This window comes from Homalodisca vitripennis, chromosome 4, assembly GCF_021130785.1.
Source record: "Homalodisca vitripennis isolate AUS2020 chromosome 4, UT_GWSS_2.1, whole genome shotgun sequence".
In the NCBI taxonomy this organism is placed as follows: Eukaryota; Metazoa; Arthropoda; class Insecta; order Hemiptera; family Cicadellidae; genus Homalodisca; species Homalodisca vitripennis.
In genome coordinates, this window is record NC_060210.1 from 199,570,875 (window position 1) to 199,589,790 (window position 18,916).

Below are 18,916 nucleotides of genomic sequence, written 5' to 3' on the forward strand. Positions count from 1 at the left end.
ATGGGAGATAGAACTCATCTATTTAATAAGCTCACTTTATCTAGCTCTTTATTCTAGGCGGTCGAGTGGTCACACACAACTTAGAATACTTAACAGCTATGCTGACTCATTGTTTTTAGCACTGCGGAGGAATGGTCTGAATAAACCAATAAATAAAAGTGTAACAGGGCAATAATCATGAACAGAGAATCCACCGCAATAACTTCGTTAATAGTGTAATATTTAACAGACAGAGAGTCACCATAATTGCTTTACCTGGACATCACTCTAGACTGGTGACAGGGGGTCCTTGTGGAGTTCGGAAAATCAGAGCAGATCCCTGTGTCCACAAATCCAAGGTGAGCCGATTCGTACTCCAGCACTCCCAGGAGGATGTTTTTTGGAGCGCCCATAAGGGAGGGAGCCCGTCAATTGACTGGAGATGCAGGATGAATCTTTCTGTCCGGAAGTCAAGGTACCTGTTCAGTTTGGCTTCCCAATCGTTCTTTATCAAGATCTTGAATAGATCCCTTAAATGTGAGAAAATGTGAATCCGCATTGTTAACTTTTTACAAATTTTTAAAATATGATGTTTAAATCAGGGATTGTGTTTTATCTTGGCTAAACTTTTTTAATATATATTGTAACCAATGTAAATCTCTCTTTAAATAGCAACAAAATACAAAGAGAATTCTTAGGGAGGAAGCAATAATTACAGAGAATGACAAGCATCCATTCCAGTGTCTCAAAAATGCATATAATCATACTCTATGTGTTAAAATATTTAATCTCATTTCACCTAAATACTGGAAAAATTTAAAACTGATTTAGAGTTATTAAATGCCCATGGCCATGTGGTTGGACAATTGTCACTAGTCTAGAATTCAAAGAAAGTTTTGTTTTAATTTTTTCAATTTATTTTCGTATTATATCCATTACAGTGTGTTTATTTAGAAAACAGGTTATTTTTTTGCTTTGATACTAACAATGGCTAATTTTGAACATTATGAATTTAGGTTTACAAAGGATTAAACAACAGTAATTCAGTTGAGCTAATTTTGTTTGTTATAAGCAGTAGTAAAGTAGTACAGGGAGTTTGGGTAGGGTACATAATTGTTGTGTAAAGATTTAAATTATTGGCGGTGAATACTAAACGGCTTGGCGTTTTCAATTCTTTTTACCAAAAATACAGCAGCAATTTTTTTATTAGGCTTCAATTTTGAGGGTGTCACTAAGGTATAAGTTGCCATTTCAAAATTTTTGTGTTTTGGAGGCAGCATGGGGTTAGAGCCCACCCCATTTTGAGAAATATTATTTTCCTTCTTCGGGAGTTAAACTAATACACTCCCGTTCCACAAAAATTTTCGATACTTGGGCTACCTATAAGTCCATATTTCATACGAGTTTGAAAAGTTTATCAAATGTTATATTTCGGATAAGTCCATTTTTAATTATTTCGAAAACAAAATAATCAGGACTTTGAAAAAGAATTCAAATTAATTATCAAACACACCAACGTTCCACTTTATAAGTTAGTTCCAGCTAAGTCGAGTTCGTCTTGGTCAATCAAGATAGGCGCTTGTGTGCACCCACTTCAACGGCAAACTCAACTGCCGCTAGGAGTTTCACTAGTCAGTTCCGTCCTCACACCTGAGATGACATTGCAACACTATCTACTATTATTATACGAACTATACATTCTTAGAGCTAATTATTATTATCTTTTTACTGCTATCCTTTTAAAATTCAATTAACAAAACGATAGACATCAAACGTACCTTCAAAGAGTCCTAATTTGTTCATCGGAAACGGATATGATTGCCAGATATAGTTGTTTCACTATCAAGTTCTCCAGAGGTCGTCGAAAGATATTTTGAGCCCAGTCCGGGATCGGAAAACCCTTCTTGCTGTCTAATGCATTACAAACAATATATTAGTGTACACCAAACATCAAGGTCGTAAACATTATATTTATATAAACTACAAAGAAATTTGTAAATTAAACACAACAGTCTATTTCATCAAGTTTTTGAAGAAGTGATAACCCTCGCCTATAGCAAGACGAACCTCTATGGGGTTTAGACGAACGAGTGTTGGGGGTACGAGACCATTTGGGAATAACTTCCAACATTTAGTCCTGTTCGTATTTTTATAATGTCTGCGTGCTGAGTTATATGAACCTAGGTCACTTTCAGTCTTGTTCTATTTCTTACAAGAAAATTATCGGGGCAAGGTGAAAAAGGGCCTTTTTTAATCAGTCAGAGGCTTTATTACAAACGGTCCACCCGTCATACCACAGACAGAACAATTACTAATACATATATGAAGGCATTAAAACACAGTAAAAATTGATTGGCGCAGTTTCTAAAACCGCGTGAGAACAGGGCTGTCACAAACTTGTAAGGTGGTGGGCGTCATATCCACTCTCAACTCTCGGTGAATTGGCTTTAGTTGACGCCTCATTGAACGGGGCCTCCTAGTCACAACATTAAGGTGTTGGGCGTCAAATAACTCTCAAATCTCGCGGTGAATAGGGACTATAGTTGACCTCGTTTGAAAACGGGGCCCCTGTCACAAAAATTTAGAGGTGTTGGGCATCCAAATCACTCTCAAATCGCGGTGAATAGATGATCTCATTTGAAAAAAAAAATAACAGGGGGGGGGCCTTGTCACAACATTAAAGTCAGTGGCAAGGTAACATACCAGTATTAAAACCCCAGGAGTCGTTATATATAGTATTTTTTGGATATTTGGAATTTACCCTGCATCAAAAAATATTCCCGACGGGTGAATAAGGTGAAGTCCCACCCTCTAACAGTCTACCACTGTTGCCAGTTATGATGTGCTCGAAAAAATTCCTGATGGACTGATTGCACTTTAAATTACCGTAAGTTTGATTTCCATGTCATTTATTAATTTCACACAAGGGACATTATATACAATCAAATCAATCAGTCAAAAATCATTTATTGTCAAGATGTAATGTACATACATATAACAACGTCAAATATTAGGCTAAAGTATAGTCCTATTCTAAATTTTCTCTTAATACAGTATAAAAAAATCATTGACACTTATACAGGGCAATGATTTGAGTAACAATTTTTTTTAACCACCAGTTCTTAAAATTAGTTCTACTTAATTCTTTTATATCTAAAGGCAATGCATTGTACCAGCTCAATTCCTTGATACTTAAAACTGGATTGGGTGCTTTGAAAAAAAATTACATTTTTTGTAATACTTAGAGTTATTTCTATTACGTGTATAGTAACTTATGGATATTACTATGGTTAGAGAGGTTAGTCCTAAAATTTTTCTTTTTACATACAAGTAGCCACAATTATAATATATAAATAGAAGGTGGCAGTGTTTTAAAATATTAAGTTTATTAAAAAAAGAGGGGTTTTACAGTGTTCGCGGTTTCCTACAAATTACATAGCAGCCTTAACAGCTCTTTTTTGTAGAATAAATAGCTTGCTTGCCAGCTTTGTGCAGTAAAACCCCCCACAAACAATCCCATAGGTTAGACAACTGTGGACATAAGGCATAGTATAATCTGCCAGCTGACAGGTTCTTGAGGAAATAACACCCTTTAGAGATCTAATTAAGAAAAGGCCCCGAGCAAATCTTTGAAAGCAGCAGCTAATCAATGTGAGTTTGCCATTTAAAGATTAGGACTGGATGTGTACTCCAAGAACTTGAGGACTGAAATCATTTTCATTTGGGGCCTAACTATGAGCCTTACGGGTAGTGTTATTTTTGTAAAATCCTGGAAGTTTTTTTATCTATATTAAAACACATAACTTGTTAGCTGCAACACCAGTCGTTTTATAATCGAAGTCTTTAGAAACCACACAATTTTTTACAATTCAACGTCTGATTTAGAGCTGACTGTAAGCCCCAGGTCATCAGCAAAATAAATAAGTGCTTACACCCGCTCTCGCCCAGATTAGAAGGCAACGTCATTTATATATGCAATAAATAGAAGTTGGGACCTAAAATGAGAAGCCTTGTGGAACTCCATAATTAATAGGGCGAGTTTCAGAAATAGATAACCAATTTTAAGTAAACATCATTGACTCCTATTGGGACGTAGGATATATGACTTGAAAAAATTTACAGGCAAGTTGACTTTGAAACCATAGGTTAGCTCTACATTACTTACTTATAGGAGACCTATGGTCGACCCCCCCGTGTCAAAAGACGCCTTCGGACAAGGTGCAACGACGATCTTAAAATTTAACTGCATTTATTGTCACAGTTCCAAACCCTCATAAAACAAGTCATTTAACAAAAAGATAACTGAACTGCATCAGGTAGTGCTCCGTTTTAGCCCGAAACCCCCAAAACTGGACAGTTACTAATTAACCTATTAGTTTCCAGATGATAATAAACTACCTGCTTCGTGTAGTAGCGGCGTTCCAAAAAACCCTTTTGACACAACTTTGGAATTATATCGAAATCGGTCTATAGTACAGATTATTTGATCTTTAGGCCCCTTCTTATGTACAGGAATAACTTTATTAACTTTCAATACATCTGGAAAAATGCCCAGGACTTAATAAACTTCATTACAATAGGGTATAGTTAATACTTCACAAAATTATAGGCAGCACATAATTTCAAGATGGAGCATTTACACCCAAAACAGGTCTAAGCATTGTACTGTTATTTAAACTAATTATAGCTGCTTTATAGACATCTTCTTCAACTTTTAAATTCAATTAAAATTTAAATCATAATTATGGATATGGTCAAGTTGGAATACCTGTTAAGATAAAAAGGAAAATGTGAATAAAAAGATAATGTGGTCGTATATCACACTAGTGGGGGATTTATATACATGTATCTTCAACTGAACAAACGGTTTAAATGTATACTTCAACTGAAAAAAACAATTTATTTATTAAACGATTTGTTGTGTTCCAAGTGTCCACAGAACTCATGATAACAGAACTCCTGGATTACTACTATTAGGTCTGGGGTTCTGTGTTGATTTGTGGAGTTAAATCCCCAAGCAACTGAGCCCCAATTTACAGCTTTGTCAAATTACCAACCATTATTATAATTAAGTTGGCCTTTCAGAATTTCATTCTTTTATACACTGTTTTAAGTTTCTTGTACCTAGTTTTGAATTCAATGTTACTCTCCAGAGTTGGTGTTATTAATTATATAATGTAGCTTATCTAATTCAAGATTTTTTATTTTAACTAGGCTATCATGGTACCAGGAAACATTAATATTCTTACTTTTTAAGTTTTTTAGTCTTAAGAGGCATAGAACAGTTTAGTGCCCACATAAACAGATCTAGAAGAAGCTTGAACTTAGAATTTATATCAGATTCCAAACGGTATACATCATTCCAATTTATAAGCTTAAGATATGATAACAAAAATGAGGTACCAATGGCACAAATTGGGGTCTAATTATTGACTTTTCTGAGACAGTCTGTGGTATTTTATACTCCCAAGATCGCCTCGAAGAGGATGGCCAGATGATCGGAAGCCCAAGTTCCAGTGTGAATTACTGACGAGTGTACTCTGTCTGGCGTGGAACAGTAGTCAGTAGATTGTCAATACAGCTTACTCCCAAGGTTTCACTATCACCAAGCCCTGGTCTAGTTATTTCTGAGACAGTGATATTAAGTCCAAAGCTATTGATCAAGTTGAGGAGTTCTTTTGTTTCCACATGGTTACTGAGAAAGTTTACATTAAAATCACCAGCAATAATTAGGTTCATTTTTTTTGCCATTTCAGAAGGGAAAAAAAAATATCATGGAGTTTATCAAAAATAGACAAAAGCTACTTGCTGGAGATCTATAAAAAGCTACCACTACTGTGTTGAAAGTAGGCAATACAATCGCTGCTAACTCACAGGTAAGTTCTTCCGAGAAACAAGATAATTTGTCAAATTTGATGACTTCAGTACCACTTTTAACACAAATAAAAACATAGTATTAAAAACATAAAAACTTTTAATACAAACATAGTCTTAGTGTAGATGGGTGTATGTATTTTGTACAGTAAGAGGGACTCACCGCCCACAGCACAGAGCTTCCCACAGGTTGAATTAACTGAGTGTCGCAATGACGTCATGGTCTCGTTGCGACAGACAGACCAGTGTAGGGATGTATGTATTTGTACAGTAAGAGGGACTCACCGCACAGCACAGAGCTTCCCACAGGTTGAAATACTGAGTGTCGCAATGACGTCATGGTCTCGTTGTCGACAGACAGACCAGTGTAGGGGGATGTATGTATTTGTACAGTAAGAGGGACTCACCGCACAGTACTGAGCTTCCCACAGGTTGAATACTGAGTGTCGCAATGACGTCATGGGTTCGTTGTCGGACAGGACAGACCAGTGTAGGGATGTATGTATTTGTACAGTAAGAGGGACTCACCGCACAGTACAGAGAGCTTCCCACAGGTTGAATACTGAGTGTCGCAATGACGTCATGGTCTCGTTGTCGACAGAAAGACCAGTGTAGGGCTGCACGTAGTACATGATATCCGTTATGTTCTGAGAGAATTCCTTTTCAAAGTTAGACAGTGATCGGTCGTACGCCTTTTTAAATCGAGGGCAAGATTTTGGAGACAGGACAACCTGAAACAAAAAATAATATATTGAAAGCTGGAAATATATCCACCATAAATAACTTAAAAATGAGTTAAATTTTAAATACTATTTGTGCTAAAGCAATAAATCAGCTGATCTATACTTGTTGATTAACATAAAAAATGTCTTTATATTATGTAGGAGTCTCAGGACCTAAAAAATTATTTTAATATTTAAAAATGGTTATGATTGTTTGTTGTTTATCATTTAGTTTATTGTTTCTTATCGCATCCGAAACAATCTATTTTTGTTGTACATTTAAGGCTTTTGCATTTTTCCAGTCAATATTGCAATTAATTTAATATTAGTTGTTGTCTTTTGATAATGGTTTTGTTTCTGTTTCCTGATTCATTTGTTTTTTTTTTGGAATTAGATAACCATAGCAATGCTCTAGGATATAATATATGTTCGATATTTGTCTCACCGTTGTTGTAAAGGACAGCTCGATTTATTCTTAGTTCCATAAATAATTAGTTAGCCATTGTTATTTACATTGTAATATACCATATACGTAAACATTTGAGTGAAAGGTCGGTGTTAGGAGCAACCAGAATTATTACCTGTTCCAAAACCACACTTAGCATTTTACACAAAATGCCCCTGTTTAGGGCCCAAAAATAACTAATTTACCTCAAAATGAGATAAAAATTCCAAGAATATGGCATTTATGAAAAGAATAAAAGTGTGGTTAACAAGCTAGGACAGTATTCATATCATTCTTTATGTTCAAAGATAATAAATAACATACTTTGAAGTTCTATTTATATGAAGTATGAAGTTTTTTTTTGTTAAGAATTGTATAACTCCATAAAAAGTCACGTTTTCGTATAAAGTTAAAATATACATCTATTTTCTAAACTTATTTTGGAATGGGAAAAATATTATATTAATTTTTTGAGCTTAAGCACTTTAATAAAATAAATTATTAAATGGATAATAAATTTTTCCAAAAATTAATTCCAATAAAATTTAAATCCAATAATTCCAATTTTCTTAATTTTTTTTTTTCTTAAAATCTAGAACTTTTTTAGTTTTAATTGTGTAATTTGATTTAGATTATGTGTACGTATAATTTTCTTTGATAAGTGTATTTGTAAATGACTATTTTTAGTATCAATCAGGAATCCATTTCCAGTTATATACACATCATCAGTAAGGGGAGGTCATGGTTCTCAATAAGTTCTACTTAATAATAACGTGACTGCTTATTTTATCACCTTATCTTACGCATTGTACTTACGTAGAATACCTAAATCCAGTTTGTAAAGTAAAGCAATATGCAAACTGTGTATGTAAGTTTACTAATAACAAAATTATTATATTACATTTTTTTTTAGTTGCTATAACTTCACCAACTGGAGCCTGAAAATCGACAGTGTGTTCTAGGTGATGAGTGCCTGGGTGGTGCCTTTAAAGGGCCACATCGTGCTTTATGCTCGAATATTGGCTGTGTGGCTGTGATAGCAAACTTATGTTTTGGTGGTGCCTTTAAAGGTCCACATAGTGCTGCGATGTTATATATTTGCTATCGTTACTGTTATCTATCTGTTATCTATATTTTAATATTTATGTTATTGTTACAATGTATTATATAGTTTATGTCCATTGTTATTGTCCTAGTTATTTATATTGTTATGTACTGTTATTAATTTATTATCGTATATATTATTGTTGCACGCTGCTTCTAAGTTACTAGTCCTCTTCTGAGCTAATTATTGATATTTTCTAAAAATGGTGTGTATTGCCGTAAATGAAATAAATAAATAAATAAACACTTAAACTTACAACTTAAATGTATTGCAAATATTAATAGAGCCCAGAACATAGTTATTTTTCAAATATTTTTACTATAAAATTTATTTTGTAGGAATTAAAAATTACCTTAAAGTTTATTAAATTATAATTAAAGATTATATTATGAACTACGATAATTCACAATATCTGTGTCATGTACGTTTTTCCGGTGTTGAGATTGCGTTATACACAGTTATAATCTGGAAATATTTCTTTCTTTGGAGAAAGCCATCTTCAAACAACACACGATGAATTGAAACTGCCAATAACACACATCCACTTATAGAGTTAAGTTGTAGGGGGGAACTGACACGTTATTGGCTGAAGCCTAAACGATATAACCAAATAATTGATACAGTATTCGTGTTTTGTCAAATACTAGATCTGCTCTTGTTCCTATTATAACATCTCGTATACCTTGCTAGCCTTTAGCTTTTCAAGCGTATACTGAAGGTCATGAAAGTTTAGGCTTCAGAGCACACAGCGAAATTTGGTCAGTCCCTTTGCATTTTCATATTTTATGTTTTTTTCTTGTTATTCTTACATAGTTTATTGTTGTTCGATACTTATTTTCCATCTATATGTATATTTATATTTCCCTGCAGGCTTATGTAAACATTATTTATTCATTTTCAAATCACCTAAATGTATCTCTTACTAATAACCTTATATTATTTTTATATTTATTATTATTTCTTATGTATTAATATTTATGTTTAATTTAATGGAGTTTGTTATGTCTGATATCAAAAGTTACAGTATTACTACAAACAGGTAAAATTAGTCATTTGAGTAATTATTTTTGTCGAAATTGGTGTTCATCGTTAGAAGAATAAAACAAAATTGTGTATTTTAATAGTATAAAACAGTTATATTGGCGTTTTTTATATTATTTATATTACTTCATCAGCCTCTAGTCCGCTATGAGCACCAGGCTTCAAGGTGGAATCAGAAATGCACTACCATCTCCCGAAAATTCTTTCTTATTAACGTCTTATCATGTATGAAAATGACCGGCAATCATATCTAGTCAACCTAATGTAGAAATCACAATCATAGTAAAACAACAACCCCACAAACCTCTCGGTCTTAATAGAACCATACCAGCTGAATCAAATAACTTTATTTCAACACTCTGTTGGTGTGAATATACTGCTTCAGAAATAACCCCACATGTCCACCCATACATGGAGTAATGGAATAACCCATGTATGTAATTACCGACAGCAAGAATAAACTTATGCTCTTTCTATACTCATTTATCATTGTTTAAAACTCAAATTTTACAAATATATCACATATTAAAAAGTAAAGTGCTTTTTATAAATCATGTAAAAGTGTTATACATTTTGGATCCATGTATAACATTTTAACGTTTAGTCGAAACATTTGTAACTCAGTTATTTACGTTAAAAGAAATATTTCATCGTTTTATACCACAAGCAATAGCTGATTTTTCTACAGTTTTTCAGACTAGCACTAGACTCTGTTAAGTTAATAAATTTGAAAACTTAATAATACACTTTATAACCATGTTTTATAACTCAAATAACTAAGCCAGCTCTATGGTTCAATCTTGCATAACTGCAAGAAAAAAAAACGAGTTGAAAAATTGTTTGTTGTATTTTACATTCCTAGAAACGGAATAATGCATGAGTTTAGAATTAATAAATAGAGAGATGAGTGTCGAAAGAAATGCAATCGTAATGTATTTCTCAAGTAAGATCGAATATTACAACCACCCAGTTGCATTCACTCTTTTGATAAAACGATTATTACCATATTGATCTCCAATACACAATGCAATAATGTATTTCTCAAGTACGATCGAATATTACAACCACCCAGTTGCATTCACTCTTTTGATAAAACGATTATTACCATATTGATCTCCAATACACAATGCAATAATGTATTTCTCAAGTAAGATCGAATATTACAACCACCCAGTTGCATTCACTCTTTTGATAAAACGATTATTACCATATTGATCTCCAATACACAATGCAATAATGTATTTCTCAAGTAAGATCGAATATTACAACCACCCAGTTGCATTCACTCTTTTGATAAAACGATTATTACCATATTGATCTCCAATACACAATGCAATAATGTATTTCTCAAGTAAGATCGAATATTACAACCACCCAGTTGCATTCACTCTTTTGATAAAACGATTATTACCATATTGATCTCCAATACACAATGCAATAATGTATTTCTCAAGTAAGATCGAATATTACAACCACCCAGTTGCATTCACTCTTTTGATAAAACGATTATTACCATATTGATCTCCAATACACAATGCAATAATGTATTTCTCAAGTAAGATCGAATATTACAACCACCCCAGTTGCATTCACTCTTTTGATAAAACGATTATTACCATATTGATCTCCAATACACAATGCAATAATGTATTTCTCAAGTAAGATCGAATATTACAACCACCCAGTTGCATTCACTCTTTTGATAAAACGATTATTACCATATTGATCTCCAATACACAATGCAATAATGTATTTCTCAAGTAAGATCGAATATTACAACCACCCAGTTGCATTCACTCTTTTGATAAAACGATTATTACCATATTGATCTCCAATACACAATGCAATAATGTATTTCTCAAGTAAGATCGAATATTACAACCACCCAGTTGCATTCACTCTTTTGATAAAACGATTATTACCATATTGATCTCCAATACACAATGCAATAATGTATTTCTCAAGTAAGATCGAATATTACAACCACCCAGTTGCATTCACTCTTTTGATAAAACGATTATTACCATATTGATCTCCAATACACAATGCAATAATGTATTTCTCAAGTAAGATCGAATATTACAACCACCCAGTTGCATTCACTCTTTTGATAAAACGATTATTACCATATTGATCTCCAATACACAATGCAATAATGTATTTCTCAAGTAAGATCGAATATTACAACCACCCAGTTGCATTCACTCTTTTGATAAAACGATTATTACCATATTGATCTCCAATACACAATGCAATAATGTATTTCTCAAGTAAGATCGAATATTACAACCACCCAGTTGCATTCACTCTTTTGATAAAACGATTATTACCATATTGATCTCCAATACACAATGCAATAATGTATTTCTCAAGTAAGATCGAATATTACAACTCACCCAGTTGCATTCACTCTTTTGATAAAACGATTATTACCATATTGATCTCCAATACACAATGCAATAATGTATTTCTCAAGTAAGATCGAATATTACAACCACCCAGTTGCATTCACTCTTTTGATAAAAACGATTGTTACCATATTTGATCTCCAATACACAATGCAATAATGTATTTCTCAAGTAAGATCGAATATTACAACCACCCAGTTGCATTCACTCTTTTGATAAAACGATTATTACCATATTGATCTCCAATACACAATGCAATAATGTATTTCTCAAGTAAGATCGAATATTACAACCACCCAGTTGCATTCACTCTTTTGATAAAACGATTATTACCATATTGATCTCCAATACACAATGCAATAATGTATTTCTCAAGTAAGATCGAATATTACAACCACCCAGTTGCATTCACTCTTTTGATAAAACGATTATTACCATATTGATCTCCAATACACAATGCAATAATGTATTTCTCAAGTAAGATCGAATATTACAACCACCCAGTTGCATTCACTCTTTTGATAAAACGATTATTACCATATTGATCTCCAATACACAATGCAATAATGTATTTCTCAAGTACGATCGAATATTACAACCACCCAGTTGCATTCACTCTTTTGATAAAACGATTATTACCATATTGATCTCCAATACACAATGCAATAATGTATTTCTCAAGTAAGATCGAATATTACAACCACCCAGTTGCATTCACTCTTTTGATAAAACGATTATTACCATATTGATCTCCAATACACAATGCAATAATGTATTTCTCAAGTAAGATCGAATATTACAACCACCCAGTTGCATTCACTCTTTTGATAAAACGATTATTACCATATTGATCTCCAATACACAATGCAATAATGTATTTCTCAAGTAAGATCGAATATTACAACCACCCAGTTGCATTCACTCTTTTGATAAAACGATTATTACCATATTGATCTCCAATACACAATGCAATAATGTATTTCTCAAGTAAGATCGAATATTACAACCACCCCAGTTGCATTCACTCTTTTGATAAAACGATTATTACCATATTGATCTCCAATACACAATGCAATAATGTATTTCTCAAGTAAGATCGAATATTACAACCACCCAGTTGCATTCACTCTTTTGATAAAACGATTATTACCATATTGATCTCCAATACACAATGCAATAATGTATTTCTCAAGTAAGATCGAATATTACAACCACCCAGTTGCATTCACTCTTTTGATAAAACGATTATTACCATATTGATCTCCAATACACAATGCAATAATGTAAAATTTATGCTATGAAGTACCTCGATATTATCCAGTGTACTTGGATACACTGGAATTGGTTGGCAGGGAAACTTTTCGTCCCATAGTTGGTACTCCTGGGGTGGATACAGCCCTGCCAGAAACAGTTCTGCCGTCATGAACGTCCGGTCAGTTAGAGTGCTGTAAGCCTTTATATAGTTTTCATTGTAGTCCTCACTCAAAAACTCGTTGTACAAAGCCCGGATCTTGGCTCCCAACCTGTGAGCTTGTGCTCTCCCAACCTGCGACATAAGAATTATGATTTACACTGTAGTCCTCGCTCAAACAATTGTTATACAAAGTCTGGAACTTGGCTCCCAACTTGTAAGCTGTGCTCTCCCAAACTGCGACATACCACATATAGTTTTAAACAGTATCCTCGCTCAAAAACTTGTTATGCAAAGCCCGGATCATGGCCTCCCTACTTGTAAGCTGTGCTCTCCCAAACTGCGACATACCACATATAGTTTTAAAACAGTATCCTCGCTCAAAAACTTGTTATGCAAAGCCCGGATCTTGGCCTCCTACCTGTACGCTATGCTCTCCCAACCTTCGACATACCACATATAGTTTAAACAGTATCCTCGCTCAAAAACTTGTTATGCAAAGCCCGGATCTTGGCCTCCTACCTGTACGCTATGCTCTCCCAACCTTCGACATACCACATATAGTTTAAACAGTATCCTCGCTCAAAAAACTTGTTATGCAAAGCCCGGATCATGGCCTCCTACCTGTAAGCTGTGCTCTCCCAACCTGCGACATACCACATATAGTTTAAACAGTATCCTCGCTCAAAAACTTGTTATGCAAAGCCCGGATCTTGGCCTCCTACCTGTAAGCTGTGCTCTCCCAACCTGCGACATACCACATATAGTTTAAACAGTATCCTCGCTCAAAAACTTGTTATGCAAAGCCCGGATCTTGGCCTCCTACCTGTAACGCTATGCTCTCCCAACCTTCGACATACCACATATAGTTTAAACAGTATCCTCGCTCAAAAACTTGTTATACAAAGCCCGGATCTTGGCCTCCTACCTGTACGCTATGCTCTCCCAACCTGCGACATACCACATATAGTTTAAAACAGTATCCTCGCTCAAAAACTTGTTATGCAAAGCCCGGATCTTGGCCTCCTACCTGTACGCTATGCTCTCCCAACCTGCGACATACCACATATAGTTTAAACAGTAACCTCGCTCAAAAAACTTGTTATACAAAGCCCGGATCTTGGCCTCCTACCTGTACGCTATGCTCTCCCAACCTTCGACATACCACATATAGTTTAAACAGTATCCTCGCTCAAAAACTTGTTATGCAAAGCCCGGATCATGGCCTCCTACCTGTAAGCTGTGCTCTCCCAACCTTCGACATACCACATATAGTTTAAACAGTATCCTCGCTCAAAAACTTGTTATGCAAAGCCCGGATCATGGCCTCCTACCTGTACGCTGTGCTCTCCCAACCTTCGACATACCACATATAGTTTAAACAGTATCCTCGCTCAAAAACTTGTTATGCAAAGCCCGGATCATGGCCTCCTACCTGTAAGCTGTGCTCTCCCAACCTTCGACATACCACATATAGTTTAAACAGTATCCTCGCTCAAAAATTTGTTATGCAAAGCCCGGATCATGGCCTCCTACCTGTAAGCTGTGCTCTCCCAACCTTCGACATACCACATATAGTTTTAAACAGTATCCTCGCTCAAAAACTTGTTATGCAAAGCCCGGATCATGGCCTCCTACCTGTAAGCTGTGCTCTCCCAACCTTCGACATACCACATAATAGTTTAAACAGTATCCTCGCTCAAAAACTTGTTATGCAAAGCCCGGATCATGGCCTCCTAACTGTACGCTATGCTCTCCCAACCTTCGACATACCACATATAGTTTAAACAGTATCCTCGCTCCAAAACTTGTTATGCAAAGCCCGGATCATGGCCTCCTACCTGTAAGCTGTGCTCTCCCAACCTTCGACATACCACATATAGTTTAAACAGTATCCTCGCTCAAAAACTTGTTATACAAAGCCCGGATTTTGGCTTCCTATCTGTAGGCTATGCTCTCACAAATTTCGACATACCAAATAAAGTTAAAACAGTAGTCATTGCTCAAACACTCGTTGTACAAGGCCTGTTTCTTGACTCACTACTAGTTAATGCAGATTTCAGATACGACGTTAAGCGAAAAGTGAAATTAAGTTGAACTGAACATTCGCATGAATCGACCCTTCCCACCATAGCTACGTTATGGATATACGAGATACTATAACCTACCATAGTAAGCTGCGACTGTCCATAAGGCCAGCTGGAGACGTTACTGAGAGGGTAGGGGAATTCTGGGAAGTCTCCCAAAGGTCCTCTTGTCCCGTGTCTTGTAAACTGAAACACAAAAACTAATATTTCAGTCATTAAAATAGTCTTTTTTTTATTTTTCATCAAGAAATAAGTTATGGTTTTAAAACAAGCTTTTAACCCACTTAAATTTAGCATGCAATACACTTGTTAATATTTTCTTAGAGACAAAGATGCCTTAATGCTCTTGAAGTTTAATTTTGACACTTCTGTTTACAAGTTACGTCAAAAATATTTTCAATGCCTCCAAAATATTTTCTTTACATATGCAGATGTATTTTCCCTATACATGGCCACTGATACCAAAATACTAAATCTGTGGCTGTATTTTGTAATATGGAATACATGATCGTAAGAACGTCATACTCCTTCACACTGAACTATATATTTCTATATGTAAAAGTATCTATGTCGAAAAGTCAGCTAAGTACAGTTTAACAAAACGTATATCGCACCTTAAAGTACCTACAACTTTATGATAAAACGTTCAAAATGCTGACTGCTTAAGTGAAGGAAGAACATGGTAGGCACATGTAATGGACGCGTTCTAATCCTTTGCGTAACATGAAACTAACATCTAGAAAATGCACATAGTTTACATCCACCAATTTTATATTCAATAATTTCTTCATTTATGTTTACTAGAAGCAGTGAGATTTAAACTATTGGTACTCGTTAACTTATACATGTCTGAGTTTAGTACTGAATCCAAACTTAAACTTTCGTACTATTTCAGTCACACATTTTTGAAGCAGAATGTTTATTCAGAAATCACATATACTAACCACAGAAACGAACTGGAGAGAGGGCGAGGCCCTGCGCCCTGTAAAGGGACTTTTGGGTCCATCGATAGATTTAGGAGCGTGACAGCCGAGTTTGGTTTTCAGACTGCCGGTAGCTGGTGGGAACACTGGCGCCAATGTGAGCAATAGCATCACTAGATGTCCTGCCATTCATAGGCTGATTGATATACCTGGGGCTGAGGTAAAGAACGATATAATGTAATTATTATTATTATTTAAACTAAAAGCAGCAATTAAACTTACTAGTAGACATAACGTAGTTGTGGTGGGTAGGCTGAACTGAAGGAAGATGCACTAAAAAGGAAGGTGAACTGGAGAAAGGTGCACTAAAAGGAAGGTGAACTGGAGGAATGTGCATTAAGGAGAGGGTGAACTGGAGGGATGTGCACTAACAGGAAGGTAAACTGGAGGAAGGTGCACTAAAAGGAATGTGAACTGGAGGAATATGCACTAAAAGGAAGGTGAACTGGAGGAAGGTGCACTAAGGGGAAGGTGAACTGGAGGAAGGTGCACTAAAAGGAAGGTGAACTGGAGGAATGTGCATTAAGGAGAGGGTGAACTGGAGGGATGTGCACTAACAGGAAGGTAAACTGGAGGAAGGTGCACTAAAAGGAATGTGAACTGGAGGAATATGCACTAAAATGGAAGGTGAACTGGAGGAAGGTGCACTAAGGGGAAGGTGAACTGGAGGAAGGTGCACTAAAAGGAAGGTGAACTGGAGGAAGGTGCACTAAAAGGAATGTGAACTTAAGGAATGTGCACTAAAAGGAAGGTGAACTGGAGGAAGGTGCACTAAGGGGAAGGTGAACTGGAGGAAGGTGCACTAAAGGGAAGGTGAACTGGAGACTCAATATTAACAATAAACTTACTTATTGAGATTTATATTTCAATTTATAATTAATTTTTCATTTAAAGTTAATTAAATTTATATGATTAATTTGAAAGATAACAGACTTTCAGACGTTATTTTTCATCACTACTGCAAATGAACCATGATGTTTCCAAGAATAGCACCGAGCTTCTTCACTCAACAAATTTAAGTATTCATATCAACAGTTAAAAACCACCGTAAACGAAACACCAAAATCTAAATTTAGAACAAGACAGTTCTCCTAGGAAATTACTATCAGCTCTAGTGCATACAACTGAACACAGTCAAAACATATCAAAACAACGTTTATCGTATTTAATTATAATCACTTTGTTTCTGGTTCCCAATTGTATACTTATGTTTCTTACGTATACATTTTTTGTCAACGTGTGGTTAAGATGATTCTTAAGTTTGCAATCAAGATGATTACCGGTAAGCCAATTCTGGAGTAATTTTCTTAAGTGTATTAAGTAAGCATACTTTAAAATGTTTGTTTTGTATTTAACTAACTGTGCAATTAGCCGTTGCATATGGTGATTTAGTTCCAATATTAATGTTTTCATTTTAAATTAAATATAGAATTTAGTTGCAAAAAATCACTTTACTGTAACGTGAGAATGTTTAATGAAGCATTCGTAATGCACGCACAACTGTTCCAATTTTTCAAACTACAGTGTCTAGTTGATTGTAGCTCACTTATACATTGTATAACACTGATAAACGATCCGCAACAACGATACTATTTTACACAGTGTGTAGATAGCAATTGCAAGAACCAATATTGAGGATAGCAATGCGATGTGGTCTAGAGAAGATAGCCTTTAATATCGAAAGGCCACAGAAAATAATATTTTGTTTCCGTAATTTCAATGTAGTGATTGAATGTAGTACTATAACGGTTTACTCTTAAGAATCATGGGGGTATATAAACAGGGCTCAGCGTCCTCAAATCCCCCCCCCCTGAAATTTTGAGAAAAACATTAAAAGTGCACTCAGTAATTCGTTTTAAACTAGAAAACATTTATGAGCTCTTAAAGTTCAAAAATCGAGTACACAATTAACAACACTCTTATCGTTGGGTTTAATTTTGACATTTCTCGGGGGAGGTAATCGATTTCCAACACCACTAGGTTTTGAGAAGACCATTGCAGAATTCTCATTGTAGCAGCCGAGGGCGTCGAACCGTTCACACGTGAAGCCTGCAGGGGTATCTCATAGTAACTTTATAAATAAGCTTTACGTACATCCTTGACAACACAAAAAATATTAAAACTGGATTTAATTCAATAAAGCTGTATAAGAAAACATAGCTTAGTATTATCTATTCTATACTTACCCGCACAAACTATAGTACTTGCTCGAAATAGCCTGACTTCCACTTCCACTTCCACTACATTTATCGACGCCCTTGCCCTATTATGCGCTTTGTCACGTTAACCAAAGCGTTTAAATCAAAGTGCGATTACTAACATTTGCTCGTTACCGTTTTAACATAGAGAAGATAAGACTAGTTTAGCTGACCTTCGATAAACGTTCTGTAACCCTTTTTAATCAGGAATAAATTTGTTTATTTAATTAGCTATTTCAGTACAATTTAATTTTCTAAATTATACAAACTGTTTAAAACATAGTAATTTCTATTTTATCGAAAACAGTATGTTCCGTTGGTTATAAGTGGTTTATGAGGGGAATTTTTATGTACAGGAGTACTAAATAATACGTCATTCTGACGTGGTTTTAAATATCCCTTTTGGTTCTTTGTTCGAAGTTTGTTGTTGACGATGGAAGGGTTACGAAGAAAACAGGATTTTCCGGACATTTGCCATCGTTCAGTGTTAAAAAAATCAGTAACACTACGTTTCGAGATCTGCAATAAAATCTCTTCTTCAGGTAGTAAATAAGCTAACACATAATTACAAACTAGGTTACAAATAAACAAATCATACCAGAACGTTGTGACACGCGTAAGTCAGGAATCAAAACCACCATGCTGTGTGTCAACTTCACTAAT

At 35.0% G+C, this 18,916-nt stretch overlaps 1 protein-coding gene across 1 annotated transcript; it reads right to left on the reverse strand.

Annotated features, from left to right (window-relative positions):
- Positions 1-262: 262 nt before the first annotated feature.
- LOC124361368 (prostatic acid phosphatase-like) lies at positions 263-16,201 on the reverse strand. The gene is made up of 5 exons (XM_046815416.1): positions 16,017-16,201; positions 15,154-15,258; positions 12,881-13,120; positions 6,382-6,584; positions 263-509 (listed from the first exon to the last, which is right to left on the reverse strand). Exons 1-5 carry the CDS (start codon positions 16,182-16,184, stop codon positions 263-265), a joined length of 963 nt encoding a protein of 320 aa, XP_046671372.1. The 5' UTR covers positions 16,185-16,201.
- Positions 16,202-18,916: the final 2,715 nt, after the last annotated feature.